Here is a 14547-nt window from a genome sequence, read left to right as displayed (position 1 = left end):
CTTACTTACTTACTTACTTACTTACTTACTTACTTACTTACTTACTTACTTACTTACTTACTTACTTACTTACTTACTTACTTACTTACCTACTTACTCATCTCAAAGCCACATCTGAGCTGAAGGAAATCCAGTGTCAAATATGTGTACCTCTTAAAAAGAGACTTTTACAAAAATGTCACTTTTTTCTTTATTTTTTCTGATTTACTTTTGTAAACCAGAAGGTTATCCCAGAAACGGGCAGCTTAAGCAACATCGCCACCCTCTGATGCCTCAACTCTAATAGATGCAAAAACATCCAAGAATGATACTGAAATGAACGGCTATTTAAAAGGAAGACAGAAAACTGTTCATCCAAATACTACGCAGCATTGTCTTGAAAATGCAGGAAAATCAGTATTTAGCTCAATACAATTGTGTTAAAATAATAATAATAATAATAATAATAATAATAATAATAATAATAATAATAAACAGCTAAAATGCAACTGTAGCTGAGGTTTCACTGAAAAACTGTTTGTCTGCAGTTTGGCTTGTTAAACTTTGTTTTGAGGCCTTGCTTCCAAAGATGCTCGGTCTGTTTGAGATGCTGATCCACTTTCTGACACATCGTTGTTCATTTTAGAAGGGATGAGCGGTTCGCCTGACATCTGGAATGCTGTGAATGGGCTCAGCCAGCAGGGCTATGAAGGAGCGCTGGGAGTCAGCACTAACCACCAGCCCCAGGCGGGCAGCTACAGCAACCTGCCGCCGGCACACAGTCACCTGGTCAGCTCATGTCTCTCTCTCCGCCCCACATGCTGACGTGGCAGTGTTTTGTGTGGGGTTTTAATGAGCACTTGCTGTCTGTTCAGAACTTCTCTCCGCATTCGGTGATGGCTGCTGACATGAACAGAGGTCTTCCACCCATGTCCACCTTTCATCGCAACAACACGGTTCCTCGCACTCCGTCAGTCAACACCTCAGAGCACTCAACAGGTGAGGCTCAATTTCTGCTGTGCTTAGTTCCACTTCTTGCTCATAATTTTACAGTAAATGTTTTCTTTTTTTTCTCAGTCTCAGGAAGCCATGGAAATGTGTCAGGAGCGTCCCAGACAGGAGACACGCTGGGAAAAGCTCTGGCCTCTGTAAGTACACGCCACCTCAATCCCATTAAGGCAGCTCATCTATGGCCCCGTTATGCTGAAGCAGCCAGGTCAGGTCATAAAACCAGGACCTTAGAGACCCAGAGGAGTAAAGCAAAACATCCTCCTTGCCTGCAGTGTAATGCATGTTAAATAAGTGCTGTTCTTGTCTAGTAAAACTCTTTATTGGCTGTAAAATAACAAGAACTGATGAGTTTAGATCAGGTTACAGGGAGCCTCATGGTTGTGGCAGCAGATGTTAAAGTTTACACAGAACTGACACACTGATCCATTTTTCTCTGTCAGATTTATTCCCCGGATCACACCAGCAGCAGCTTCCCCTCCAGCTCCTCCACACCCGTCAGGTCTCCATCCCCGCTGCCGACTGAAGCTACAGGCAAGACAGAGAAAATCCCACAGCTTGTTGCTTCAAATATAATTTAATTTCACATGTTTTATGTTTTGCTTTAACTCTTTTGTTCTCCCCATCTCAGGTACCAACATGTGGTCTCGCAGTTCAGTTCAGGCCCCCGTCTCACCGCACTACGAGTCCTCGCTTATATCCATGGTGAAGAGCTTTTCCTCTATTACCTGTTTGCATTTTAATACTGAGATAAGACATAGATTAATAATTCAGTTAATTATCCATTAAATTTAGGAGAGCTAAATGTAATAAAATGTCAAATAATTAAATATTAAACAGAAACATATGGTTAAAAGGGCTTATAATAATTGATAATAGTGAAATGCAGGTATCAAAGAAGAGTGTAGACCATTTTAGTAATAACAATCACTTATTAAGTAGTATGCATAAATATTGTTATCACCTGCTGCCATGAATGTGGGTAACTGTTTGTATGTGTTTCTGTTTGTCAGCAATAATATCTTATGAAAGACCACACAGATTTTAATGAAAGTCACAGGAAGTGATCAACAGCTTCAACAACTGACTCTGGAGTCAAGTCCAAGACAGCTGCCACAGCTACTCCGCCTTAGCAAAGACAAAAACATCAATAAATCATTCAGTTTTACAGATATTTAGATAAAATACAATATGCTGAGAGTCATCCTCAACATAACCCGAGCCATACAATATACATTCTTTCACTTCATCTTAATTTTTCTAAAATTTTAAAAGTGTCAAAATCAAATTTTCACTAGTTCACAAAAGTCGTTCCTATACTTCAATGAGATTTTTTTAAAAGACATAAGTGCTCTCAGAGTCTTGTGTACTCCAGGTCAGTGGGAACTAGGAAAACATTTTTCAGCATTGCACTAATATGTACACAATCAGACAGGGATTATGTTCAGGATTTAAGGGTTAGAGTGGATTTAAATTCAGCGGTGGGGGGTTGTGATTATTAAAACAATTAAACCTTGGGAACTGAAGACCCTGGGAATTCATAGGGATGTCTGGTTAGCAACCATATTAAAACTGTGAGAGCTGTATCGTTGTAAATCTGTCTACAACAGTTTCCTCAATAACAAAAAATAACCTAATTATCTGCCAGAATGTTTTGCATTTAACTCACAAAACTTTTTTTAAATATAAGTTTTTTTGCAAATCTAAGGAGTTTAAATCCCAGATTAGCCTTCAGATGTTATGATCCAGCTCATAATACGACACAACATAAATTAATACATTAAAATGAGGTAAAGTCTACATCTAAAGTTGACATCATGGGAGCGGAAATCAGTCACATCACTGGTGTCTGAATGAAGCATGTGAACACTGTGAGCACTGTAACAAGCAAACAAAACTAAATTTTACAAAACAACAAAGAGAAGAAATCAAGGTCAGATTGAAGGCAGAAATAAAGTGACAAGAGATCTCTGGTGTTCTGCATCACTTCAGTCAACCTGCTGTCAAGGAAAACTTTCCAAACCAACTCCAAGAGGACCAAATGGATCCTCTGTTAATGCCTTATCTTTACTGCTCCAGAAACTTTTAAAAACTGGCATCTTCATTTGAATTTTCACTATTTACTCATACACCAATAGTATTTCAATGAGGAAAAACTGAGATAAAAACACTTTCCACAGGGAGGTCAGTGAATGTCTCTGTTTATGGTTACTGGTATGCCCGTTTTAGAACTCACAACAACAATGGAGGCATTTTTAAATGTTTTTCTACACCTACCTCACTTTATCCTGATCTTGTTGCCTTTAAACTTTGATTGTGTGTTGAAATATGTAATAACTGAGGGGAATTTTTAAATGGTGGAGAAAAAAATATATATATATTTTTGGAAAGGACTATCTCTAAACAAAGATGGTTTATCATGGGTATTTTGGTGTTTTGATGGAACTGATTAAAAATTGTTTCTTGATGCTAAAAGCAATGTCTCCTGATTTTTTTCAGTCTCAAGTGGAGGACCGTCTGGACAGACTGGATGATGTCATCCATGTCCTGAGGAACCACGCTGTGGGCCCCACGGCTGGGCTGACCACCGACCTCCACGGCTTGCTGAACAAGCCGCACCACATCCACCCGGGCTCGGGCAACTCTTTACCCCTCACGTGTCACGCTTCAGCCATGGTTAACAAACTTTACTCTGAAAGTATTTAAAACAGGGATGTGTGAATGGAAACTGGTGGCTGCTGGTTTTCAGTTTCAGCAGTTTTACTCCAGCTATGTTTGAAGGTTTCTGCAGGTAAAGATAAGTTTCTCTGGAGTACGATACAGAGTTTGTGAAAACTCAATAGTTTGCAGGGATGTAATAAATTCTCCTGCTCTCATTTTTTCCAAAATACATATAGAAAAGGCTCATTCATGAAAAGAATGGATAAAATAAGAGACATTATCTGAGATTAAATTAACTCTGTAAAGCCTGAGATCCACTTTGAACTGAGAATTAACAAGTGGATTTTGGCTTAGATGTTATAGGGATCCCCGATTAGTTGTAACATTAGACTTTATTTAATAAACATATATTTTAATTGTAAAATAAAGACAGTAAAAATACTGTAGGATGTTTAGTTTTGTACATTTTTAAAAATATATTTTAACACGGATGGAGCCATTTTATTTACACACAAAGCATTCTGGGTAAATGATGACGTGGATAGGTCCTCGGTGTGAGCGAGCTATATCCACCCTGAAGGTTAATCTWSGACAATATCTGAYGATCGACTCTTTTAAATGAAACCAGAGAGCGTTGACAGAGAGGAGAAGGTAGAAATGACTCAGCCTGTAACTGAAAATATAGATGGAGGACCTCAGTTTAGCTTGTTTGTCGCGCTAGCACCGAGCTAATACATATAAGGCAATGGCTGTGTCCAAAATGGCAGGACGGGCCCTCTGAAGGTCGAATTTGTCGGCCGCATACGTCACAGCGCCGCGACGAAGGACGTCCAAAACGGAAGACTCCTCCGATGCGTCCGACAAATACGTCCTTCTTTTTCCCCGAATCGAAGGACAGGTCTGATGGATCCTTCCCGGCCCAGCATATCCCATAATGCATTGCGGCCTGACCGGAGATTTTTTTAAGCTAGTAATGGCGGACGAAGCGAGAGAAAAGAATATGTTTTAAATAAAAATATGGTGATTTAAAAATTAAAAAAAATTAGCGGTTGTAATTCTAATACTTTTATCATTTGTATGGACATGTTTTTAAATATTATTTTTTGTCATAAAAAACGCGAAATAAACATGAACCTACAGCAGGTCAATTAGTTCTTCAAATGATACCTTTAAGTTAATTTTATAGTTTTGTGATATTAATAATGCTAATGTGTTGATATTTTTCTAGTTTTGATTTAAGTTTGCTTGTTTAGCGTCGTCACAGTTGCTAGGTGACAAGACGTATACGCCGGGGTAAGGAGGGGAGGCTAGACCGTCCAAATCCACAGACTCTTTTTTTCCGGTCTTCCCGGTCTACCAAGGACCCGGCCCTCCGAGACCGGGGAGTCTGGGTCCTCCGGAGGACCCGTCCTGTCGTTTTGGACACAGCCAATATAGCATCTGCGCTAGCACAAAGGCTAACAGGCTAAGCTGAGGTTCTTCTTCCATGAAGCAGCTCTGTTGTCCTCCATCCATATTTTCAGTTACAGGCTGAGTCATTTCTACCTTCTCCTCTCTGTCAACGCTCTCTGGTTTCATTTTAAAAAGCCAATCATCAGATATTGTCCAAGATGAACCTTCAGGGTGGCCATAGCTTGCTAGCAGGCTCACACCGATGACCTACCCACGTCATCATTTTACCCAGAATGCTTTGCATTTAAATAAAATGGCTCCATCCGTGTTAAAATATATTTTTAAAAATTTACAAAACTAAACAGACTACAGTATTTTTACAGTCTTTATTTTACAGTTAAAATATACTGTATATTAATCAAATAAAGTCTACTGTTACAGCTAATTGGGGATCCCTTTAAAAGTGTTTGAAAGATTTAACAAGTTGTAACTTTGTTAATATGAGACCTATTTAAGACCATGATCAGCTGAACACTCAACAACCAGCATATGATGACGTTTGTGTTGTTTGTGTCTCGTGAAGGTTGATGGCGTCATGATGAACAACAATCACTCATCTTTCCAGAGCAGCACACAAAACGCCCACCCATTCCTGGCCAGGCAGAGGGCCACGCTCCTGCAGGACGGAGGAGGTGGGGGTTTTAATTTTTATCTTATCAAGAGCCAAAGTCAAACTATTAAGTAAGTAAGTTAAATATAAGTTTTAATATTTTATTGTGTGCAGGAGTTCAGGACAACCTGGAGCTGAAGATGGAAAGCAGGGAGAGGGAGGAGACGATGCACACCAGCCATGGCCACAGCTCTGACAGCCCGAGATCAGACGAGGAGAGCGAACACAAAACAAATGGAGAAAACAGCACGAGGAGCAGGTAACCCTCCACACACACAGGGCAATTCAATTTTATTACGAAATCACCTGAAAGATGTGTAGAATCAGCTCTTTGATGATATATGATACACTAAACAAGTTTTATTTACTCGGTTTGTCTCTGGCTCCTTCATGTTAGCATCCATGAGGACGAGGATCTGAGCCCGGAGCAGAAGGCCGAGCGCGAGCGCGAGAGGAGGATGGCCAACAACGCCCGCGAGCGCCTGCGAGTGCGGGACATCAACGAGGCCTTTAAGGAGCTGGGCCACATGTGTCAGCTGCACCTGAAGAGCGAGAAGCCCCAGACCAAACTGCTGGTGCTGCACCAGGCCGTGGCTGTGATCCTGAGCCTGGAGCAGCAGGTCAGAGGTCAGTGCATCACAGGGAGATGACGGCACCCACGAAGGAATCAAAATAAATCATTATTAGATGACAGTTTTAGCTTGTTTGAGTAGTTTTAACCACATGATGGCAGCACAGTAAGCTGAAACTATAAAAATGATGACAGAAAAAAGACATTCTTGAACAACCTGTTTGTGCAGCTGGCTTGATTTTAGAACATTTTTAGCATCCCAAAAGGCTGTTTGATTAATTTTAGAAAATAATCATCATGATTTTAAGGAGTCATCTCAAACAAAATTCACTTTTTTTAGCCATTAAATGCATTTTGTTGTGTACTTGGAGTCTCTAGGAGTGCAGAAAATTTGAATTTAGTCTCTCCCGGTGCAGCGCAAATATCGTTATTTTCTGTTTGCATCATATATTTCAGTCTGTTCGTATCTTTGCTACCAAACTAGAAATATGGCCCAACAGGGCAGCGTGGACAATTATCCTTGGGAGTGATGCTGCGTTCTAGTTGCAACGTGACTTGAAATTATTAAGTGGGATTGACGTCAATTCCGAGTTAAAAACTTTCCAGTTTGCAGCTTGTCAGAATGTCAGATTAAAACTGTTTTTATTTCTTGCTCTGATGGAATAATGCAACAATTACACAACAATTGCGCTCTACACAGCATTTTGAGTACAAACAACATTAAAACATACAGCCTAATAATTACTATAAAGTACAACAAATATGACTGACTTAATGTAAAGTAAACAAAACAGAACTGCTAAAAATTGTAAAAGTAAGAGTTTCACTCTTTGTTAATGAAAGGAGCAGCCATGTTGAAATGATGTCACGCACGCTCAGGTATGATCATAATTTCTGGAAGTCTGAAATTATGACCTCACAATAAAACTGGAATGCAGCGTGAGACCTGGAGGGGGGGGCGGGGTGTGAAGTGCCTCGTTTGGATTTAAAGAGACAGCACCAAAACGAGTTGCTCTAGAGGGGCTTGTAGAGCTACAGCATCCTGGATTTCAAACCAAAATATTTCACTTCCACTTTAAGTATAACCCAACTTAACGATTTAAATGTGAAAAAGTAAGATTTAAAAGCAATATGTCTCCTTTAAAATCAAAGCTGTGAGGAATTGTTTATTTCATTTTATTTTATTTGGTGGAGAGAAAACAAAACTATGATTTTTAAAACACTTGGATGCTAAAGATTTGAAGCTCTTCCTTCAGTGAAATGAACATTATTTTTTGTCGCCTCCTGCAGAAAGGAACCTGAACCCCAAGGCGGCGTGTCTGCGAAGACAGGAGGAGGAGAAGGCCTCCGTCGTCATGACAGACCCACAATCTGTGCACCTCACTTTCCATCCAAGTCTGAGCGACCCGTCAAACCCCATGGGCCACCTCTGAGCGCCTGGTTCTGACAGCTTAAAGCTTGCCATCAAGTAACTAATTCATGGGTTGATTACTGATCATCAGAAAAGCGACGCTCTTAGAACGTGTTGTGTTTGGGATTATTTCTGACGCACTGTTTCTTTGACGTCTAGATGCTGGATGATGAACGTCCAGCTCCGTTGGGCGTCCGGCGTTTCCTGTAAATTCAGAGCGAGCACTGACATGTGACGCAGTCGAACAATCATCTCCTCTCCTCCCAAACGGATTTTTAACTCGGTGCCTATAAACTCTTCTTGTAAACCGGACGAATGCATTGTAATCTGCAGATGTTTTGTATATATTTTGTATATTTATTTCTGTTTCAGCACTTGGACAAAAAAGGGCAGATTCAAACGGGTTTGTGACTCACATTTTTAGTGCATCTTTTACTGCAGCCTGCATGGTAGTACGGGTGGTTAGGACTGTTGCCTCGCAGCAAATAGGTCGCAGGTTTGACTCCCAGATGAAGCTTTTTTTGAGTGAAGCTTGTTTTATTCCCTCATGCCTGTCTGGGTTTTCTTCTACAGCCCAAAAAACATGCAGGTTAGCTTAACTGGCAACTCTAAATTGTCACTATGAATGATCTCGTTCAGCTTTATGTGACCCTGTAATGGACTGGTGACCCATCCAAGCTACAGCCCACCTCTCACCCACTGACCGCTGGAGACATGCGCCAGCTTTTGACGACTCTAAACAGAAAGTGGGAGAAAGAAATGAATCGCTGGATGAGTTATTTAGGCTGCTGCATAAACCTTCCAATGAGATCACATTTGTGTTTTCAGACATGTTTCAGTTTTACTGCAGTGTGTGTGTGTGTGTGTGTGTGTGTGTGTGTGTGTGTGTGATATTGCAGGGATTTGAGCATTCTGTGAATGAACAAATCCTCCAAGAATGTTATTTAGCATCTGATATCGTCTGAAAATGTGTTTTATTTTGTGTGCACTGTTGAAAGGTGGACAGAATCCCACTTCTCAGCAAAATGAATCCCCTCCAAAAAATAGTCAAACAAGCTTGGCACCGGTTTGAGCTTTTACTAGAACAGTCAGGGCTTTTTTTATTTTTAATTTATAAGTTACCTTTTAATTGTGAATTTAATGATGTCTCTGGTTGCGTTTGTTAATTGTTTCCCTCATGAGGACTGTTTCTGTGACGTTTAGATGTAACCACATTATATCCTCTGAGCATCACGGTGATGTAGAGCAAGTGATGTGTGGACAAAATAAATCTGACGTACTCATGACATATTATGTACAGGATGTGTACAGTTTGAGTTAAAGGCATGTGTCTATATAACAATGTAGCAATAAATGTCTTTTTCAAATCTTTTTCATGTTTGATCACTCAAACCTTTTAATGTTGTAGAAAACATGGGCTTGGCTTTCAAAAAAGATATGTTATTAAAGCTTTTAATCTTTTAGGATGCAGTGAGTTAATAAATAAATTTGGACGTTGCTACAACAGTAAAGAAAATAAAAATCATGATGAAACAAGCTAATCACATGTTTTGCAAGACTAGACTTATTAAAACATTTTTAAAAACATACATAATTATTTTAGCAGCATAGATTACATAAATTATAAGATTAATAATAAACTATTATAATTATGGAAGCCCATTTCCGCCACCCTGATTAAAAAAAAATAAAACTTGTATCTCATAATTATGACTTAGCTATCTCATAATTATGAGATACAAGTTTTATTTTTTTATCAGGGTGGCGGAAATGGGCTTCCAAATATAATAAACAACTTGTACACAAAAATAAATAACAGGACAACCGCGTGATTCCTGCCTCAGCATCAATAAAATAGACAGCTGTCAATCAAGTCCCAGACCTGAGTGGGGGTGATCCATGACGTCATGCCGAGCAGCTGCGGTCACGTGACGAGACGCCTCGGAGAGAACCGCCTCTCTGAGCGGGCCGGGTAGATCGAGTCCGGCCGGAGACAGAGCGGTCTGATCGGTCAGAGGAGGAGGCTCCGCTGCCCACTTAGCGGACACATACAGCGGGGTAAGTTTCTCAACAAAAATGACTTTAAGTAGTTGTCTCCTGTGGCTACAGTTTATGATTCAGCTAAAACTAAAAAATAAATAAATAAAAAATAAGTTTGTCTACCGCCCACTTAGTTACGCTTTTATGAATTAGCTTAAATGTTATCATCAGTTCTGTTGGTTTAAGTGAACTACATGAAGCTGCAAACTGAAAATAGTTCAAGAGTGACTGTTTTACATGAAACTGAAACTCACCAAACATATTAATTTACAACGATTCGGACAGCCTAAATTATGCTTTTAGGTACGTTTGGTTTTGTTGAAGGGTTCAGAAGCTCCAGTGGTGTTTGGGTTTAACTTTTTAATGGCTGTATAGTTATAATGTATTATGTAGCAGCATTATAGTAAATAAATCACCAAAAACATTTATTGGTAAAAAAAATCCTCATGGGTGGTCCTAAAACAGGAAGGGAGTGACAATTAGTATACCTCAAAAACTATAACTTAAAAAATAACCAATAATTGAACTATCAGACTGCTTTTATCAGAATGTAATTATTGTCACTTCAAAATATGAAATTGAATATAAAAAGTTCAGTTAGTGACAGTCAGGAAAGCAGTGTTAAACAAGAACAGCAGCACTGGACCAGAACTGAAGTAGAACTTGGGTTAATATGACCCATGAGGCTTGTTAGTGTCCTGGTGGGTCATTTTGACCCAAGGGCAGCAGGAGGGTTAGAACAGTCTTACATCAAAATGTGTAACAATAATCTGGTTCTGTGTTGCGAGATAAAACTTTTTATTTAACAAATGTTAGCAGACAGTGAGTCAGCTACAGTTTGTGGTTGGTTTGTGTGTGTTTGTGTGTAAATGTGTATGAGGTTATCAGGGTGTATGTTGGAGGCAGAGCTGACCCTACCCTTTCACTTACACCAGTGGTCCGCAAACTATGGCCCGTGGGCTGGATCCGGCCCGCCTCTCCATTTGGTCCGGCCCCCAGAACAATACCAGAGAGCATTTAGTTTTTTTTTTCATATATGTGTATTTATATTTGATTACAAAGTTGGACTTTTGCAATAAAATGTTCCTTAGTTATGAACTATTTTCATTAACTATTATTAGTTAGTAACTATTTCATACATACATGCATATAACGTGACATTCTGTTCCACCCTTCTGCGGTCTGTGCCCCTATCTGGCAACCCCCAGAAAAAAATCCTAAACCTGCCCCTCTCAAAGAGAGAGCGGAGTAATGGCGAAATGATTAGGTAAGAGAAAAATTGATTCAGAATGCAGGGCATTTAAGCTTCAGTGGACAAACGATTATTTTTTTGTTCATCTGTCAAGAGGTGGTGGCGGTATTCAAATAATACAATCTGCAGCGACACTATGAATCCCGTCACAAAGACAAGTATGATAGCTTGCAAGGCCAAATGCGAGCAAACAAACTCTCAAAGCTAAAAAGTGGACTGTTAGCTCAGCAGAATACATACTGTGAAGAACCCAGAGAGGGTTATTTGATTGTGCTTTCTGGAAAAGAATAAATGTTTACATTTAGGCACTCCTGCAATAGTCACACTTTTTCTGTTACAAACTGACTCCGGCCCCCCACCAGAGAAGGGAAAAGTTATGTGGCCCTTACAGGAAAAAGTTTGGGGACCCCTGACTTACACCATCATTTTTTTAAACAAAACATTAGTTCTTAGTGATACTCATTTTTCTGAAACATTTTATATTTTAAAAGTCAGAAACAAAAGCCTGACATGTAGTTGTCAGCTAGGGAGCAATGAAAGTACGTATATTAGTTGGAAGTACTAGAAGAAAAAAACACAAAGGAACAGCTGTCTACAAACTCATATGTTTACTTTACAACTTGTTTGGAAACTAGAGGGAACTTGTTCACATTTTGTGGCGTGAATATACCCAACAAAACTTATGATCAGTACACAACCAAACATTACTGACATTTTTTAAATAATTGTTATAAACTTTTAAACATTTTAGAATCAAAGAACTTATAACAAGTCTGTGTTTTGTACCTTTACCACCTTCTTCTTGCTTCTCATTAAATCCCCTGTGCCATCCACTGACCTCATGATCTCTAGTAGCATTTAAGTTTCTGAAACTCTCTTTTTTTTAATGGTCAGTTTCTCATCCCATTACCTCTGACTTTGTTAACAAAGTTAAATTCTGTTTCTTTATCTGTTTTATTCGTCCTCCTTTCACCGTGACCTGTGACGGGACGGGTCTCTTGAGATGATGCATGATTGTTTTCTGCACAAACACACTTGTGTTCGGGTGTTTCTGCCTCATAATAGTGTATTTGTTGACAAGCATATTTTTCTAGCGGTATACCGTGAAGTGGGTGACGACACCTCGGTGTTTTCGGCCAGTTGCGGTCGTCATGCAGTTGCTTCAGCGGAGCTGGACAATAGTATTCCTGTCATTAGCACACAGAAGGAGCTGTTTTCATTGCACAGCATTATCAGCCTCTCAGCGGGGTCCATTTATTCTGTCTTTATGTTGGCTGCTCGCAGCTGCGAGAGGAGCTCTCAGGACGTCTGTCACTGTGCGCACACGACTCAGCTCCACTGTTTTGTAAACACTTTATTTAGCCGTACCCAGAGCCTCTGGCCATACCGTCATGATGCATCAGTTTTCCATTCACTCTCCCATGCAGGGCTGTGTAGCCTCCATTTAACTTGCATATTTGTGTTTTCACTAGATTACCAACAAATCCATCAGAAGCAGAATGGAGTCTCACAGGCTGAGTGGCTCCCCAGATGTCAGGATTCAGAGGGGCTACATGCCGCCGGCGCCACACTGTCCCAGAGCCAGCCAGGACAACCTGTTTGGAGTCAGGGTGCAGGTTCAGGGCATTAAAGGTCAACCCTACGTGGTTCTGAATAGTTCCGGCCAGGAGAGCCACCAGGACATTTCTGTCATAACTCACCAGGCAGGGTACAACCCAGGAGTGGTGAGGAGGTCCGTGGATGGACGGCAGTCTCCATCTGAGCCACAGAGGACTGGAAACTCCTCTTTGTTTCAGTATCAGAACCACCCAGAGACCTTGAGACCTTATGAGCCTGAAAGTAATAACTTTGTCACTCCTTTCCAAACAGCCTCAACGTTTGGGTCCAGACAGCCACACACACTTCCTGTAGCCAAACCAAGGATTCCTTTGCCCGCTGAGAGTCCAGCAGCAGACCCAGCTGAGGTGATCCAAAACGAGACGCTCCCCTCAGGCGCACACGCCGACCCACAGTCCCCAAACTCAGTGGACACAGACAACATCATGTCTGTCGGGAAGCTGATCAGCCAGTTCAACACCAGCCTGCGGAGAGGAAGAGGTCCAAGGAACAGACTGGACCCAGAAGCTTGCCGGCGGTCCCGCAGTGTGGACGGCAGTCGAATCCCAGACTCTTCCTCCTCATCCTCGTCGTCTAGCAGACCCTCATCTGTGAAAGGTAGCGGAGGAGAAACCTCAGGCGGGGTCTATCCTCCGGGGTCAGCCAGAGCTCGACTCCTCGGTGGACAGTCCACTTTTACCAACAAAGTGGAGGAGAACAAGCCTGGCGCGCTGTTCAGAGCCCACCACGGCAAAGAGACTGTATCCCAGCAGACTCAGAAAGCAGAGAAACCCTCTGCCTTCAGGCCACGTGTCGACCAAACCGATGAATCTGAAGACAGAGAAGCACAGGTAAAGAGCTCGTAGTCGGAGCAGTTTTCATTTATCAAACTGTATTTATTCGCTGATGTGTTTTCTAACCAGGTAACTCCTGATCTTCTGAAAGGACAGCAAGAGCTCTCAGTCGATCCACCTGAAGACACAACAAAGCAAATACTGTTCACTTACCTGAAGAATGGGTAAGTGTCTCAAAATGTTTATTCACTTTAATTAAACTGGGTTTTATGGTGCACCTGTGCACGTTTTCAAAGGACATTTCAACTTGTCGGTTGGAAAAAAGGACTTTTGACAATGTGCAAACATACAAAAACCTCTAAAGCTCACTAAATTACACGTAATGCCTTTTTGTTTGTTATGTGACTTAAAGCTGTTACGTAGAAAGAAAAACAAACTGGTGTTTTGGATTAGGACTTGGGCATTTTGCGCAAACTTTCTGAAGCCAAACAAGATACAACCTGTGGCTCTGTGGGCTTTAGTGAGATTAACTAAACAAACTGTTGGCTCTAGCTTTCTGCACTTCAACAAAAACGAAAAAAAAAAAAAAAAAAAACACACTGAGGCTTGGTACAAAAATGTTTTAAAAAATATCTTGTCAAACTGAAATGGAAAAATTTAGGAAAAAGAACCTTAACTGCAAAACGTGAAGGTACGCACCATGATCAGGGCTTGTTTCTTCTACATCTGGGCTGAGAAATTTTGAAGAACATTGATCGTGCTGCAAGATTGGTAAATATTTTAATTTTAGGGATGCCAGTAGTTTTCAATCAGTGATGCCCAGAGCTTAAAGGGGTAGTGTGGGTGTTATGTATTTTCCAGGCATATAGTTCACATCTATACCACAATTAAGTAACTATGTTACCTTCAGTTGTTATGAAAATGCTGTATATATCAAAAATAAATTTGACTCATCATAGCCTTTCTATTTAAATGCCTTGAAATTGGCTTCTGACTCTTTAAGAACCTCGTACAGTTTCAAACACTGCCACTTCAACACGTCTTCACAACAGTATGTCATTCTGTTTACAACCTTTTGTAGGAGTGTTGTATTTTGTTGTTAAAAAAGAAGCAATATTAAATAATATAGTTTTGGAATAGGGCAATGTAGGGACTCAGTTTTTTTTTTTTTTT

General features: G+C 40.5%; 2 protein-coding genes across 3 annotated transcripts in view; both read left to right on the top strand.

Annotated features, from left to right (window-relative positions):
* LOC106526822 (transcription factor 12) overlaps window positions 1-9063 on the top strand; it is a 13621-nt gene extending 4558 nt beyond the window's left edge. Inside the window, exons 3-13 of one of the 2 annotated variants that reach the window (XM_014021508.1) lie at window positions 629-768; window positions 855-978; window positions 1057-1127; window positions 1431-1521; window positions 1619-1692; window positions 3487-3663; window positions 5624-5732; window positions 5825-5969; window positions 6108-6337; window positions 7572-7749; window positions 7852-9063. In XM_014021508.1, coding sequence (XP_013876962.1) covers window positions 629-768; window positions 855-978; window positions 1057-1127; window positions 1431-1521; window positions 1619-1692; window positions 3487-3663; window positions 5624-5732; window positions 5825-5969; window positions 6108-6337; window positions 7572-7714 — 1304 coding nt within the window. In that variant the 3' untranslated portion in view covers window positions 7715-7749; window positions 7852-9063. Of the gene's footprint in view, window positions 1-625; window positions 769-854; window positions 979-1056; window positions 1128-1430; window positions 1522-1618; window positions 1693-3486; window positions 3664-5623; window positions 5733-5824; window positions 5970-6107; window positions 6338-7571; window positions 7750-7851 lie in introns of both variants that reach the window. The other variant, XM_014021507.1, reaches the window with a different exon arrangement.
* Window positions 9064-9654: 591 nt separating this feature from the next.
* Window positions 9655-14547, top strand: part of LOC106526818 (cingulin-like protein 1) — an 18972-nt gene continuing 14079 nt past the window's right edge. Inside the window, exons 1-3 of the mRNA XM_014021504.1 lie at window positions 9655-9750; window positions 12457-13431; window positions 13504-13598. Coding sequence (XP_013876958.1) covers window positions 12484-13431; window positions 13504-13598 — 1043 coding nt within the window. The 5' untranslated portion in view covers window positions 9655-9750; window positions 12457-12483. The remainder of the gene's footprint in view (window positions 9751-12456; window positions 13432-13503; window positions 13599-14547) is intronic.

Source organism: Austrofundulus limnaeus, unplaced genomic scaffold (assembly GCF_001266775.1).
Source record: "Austrofundulus limnaeus strain Quisiro unplaced genomic scaffold, Austrofundulus_limnaeus-1.0 Scaffold296, whole genome shotgun sequence".
Lineage (NCBI taxonomy): Eukaryota > Metazoa > Chordata > Actinopteri > Cyprinodontiformes > Rivulidae > Austrofundulus > Austrofundulus limnaeus.
Note: the sequence above shows the minus strand (reverse complement) of the source record. Positions and strands in the feature narration are given on the sequence as shown.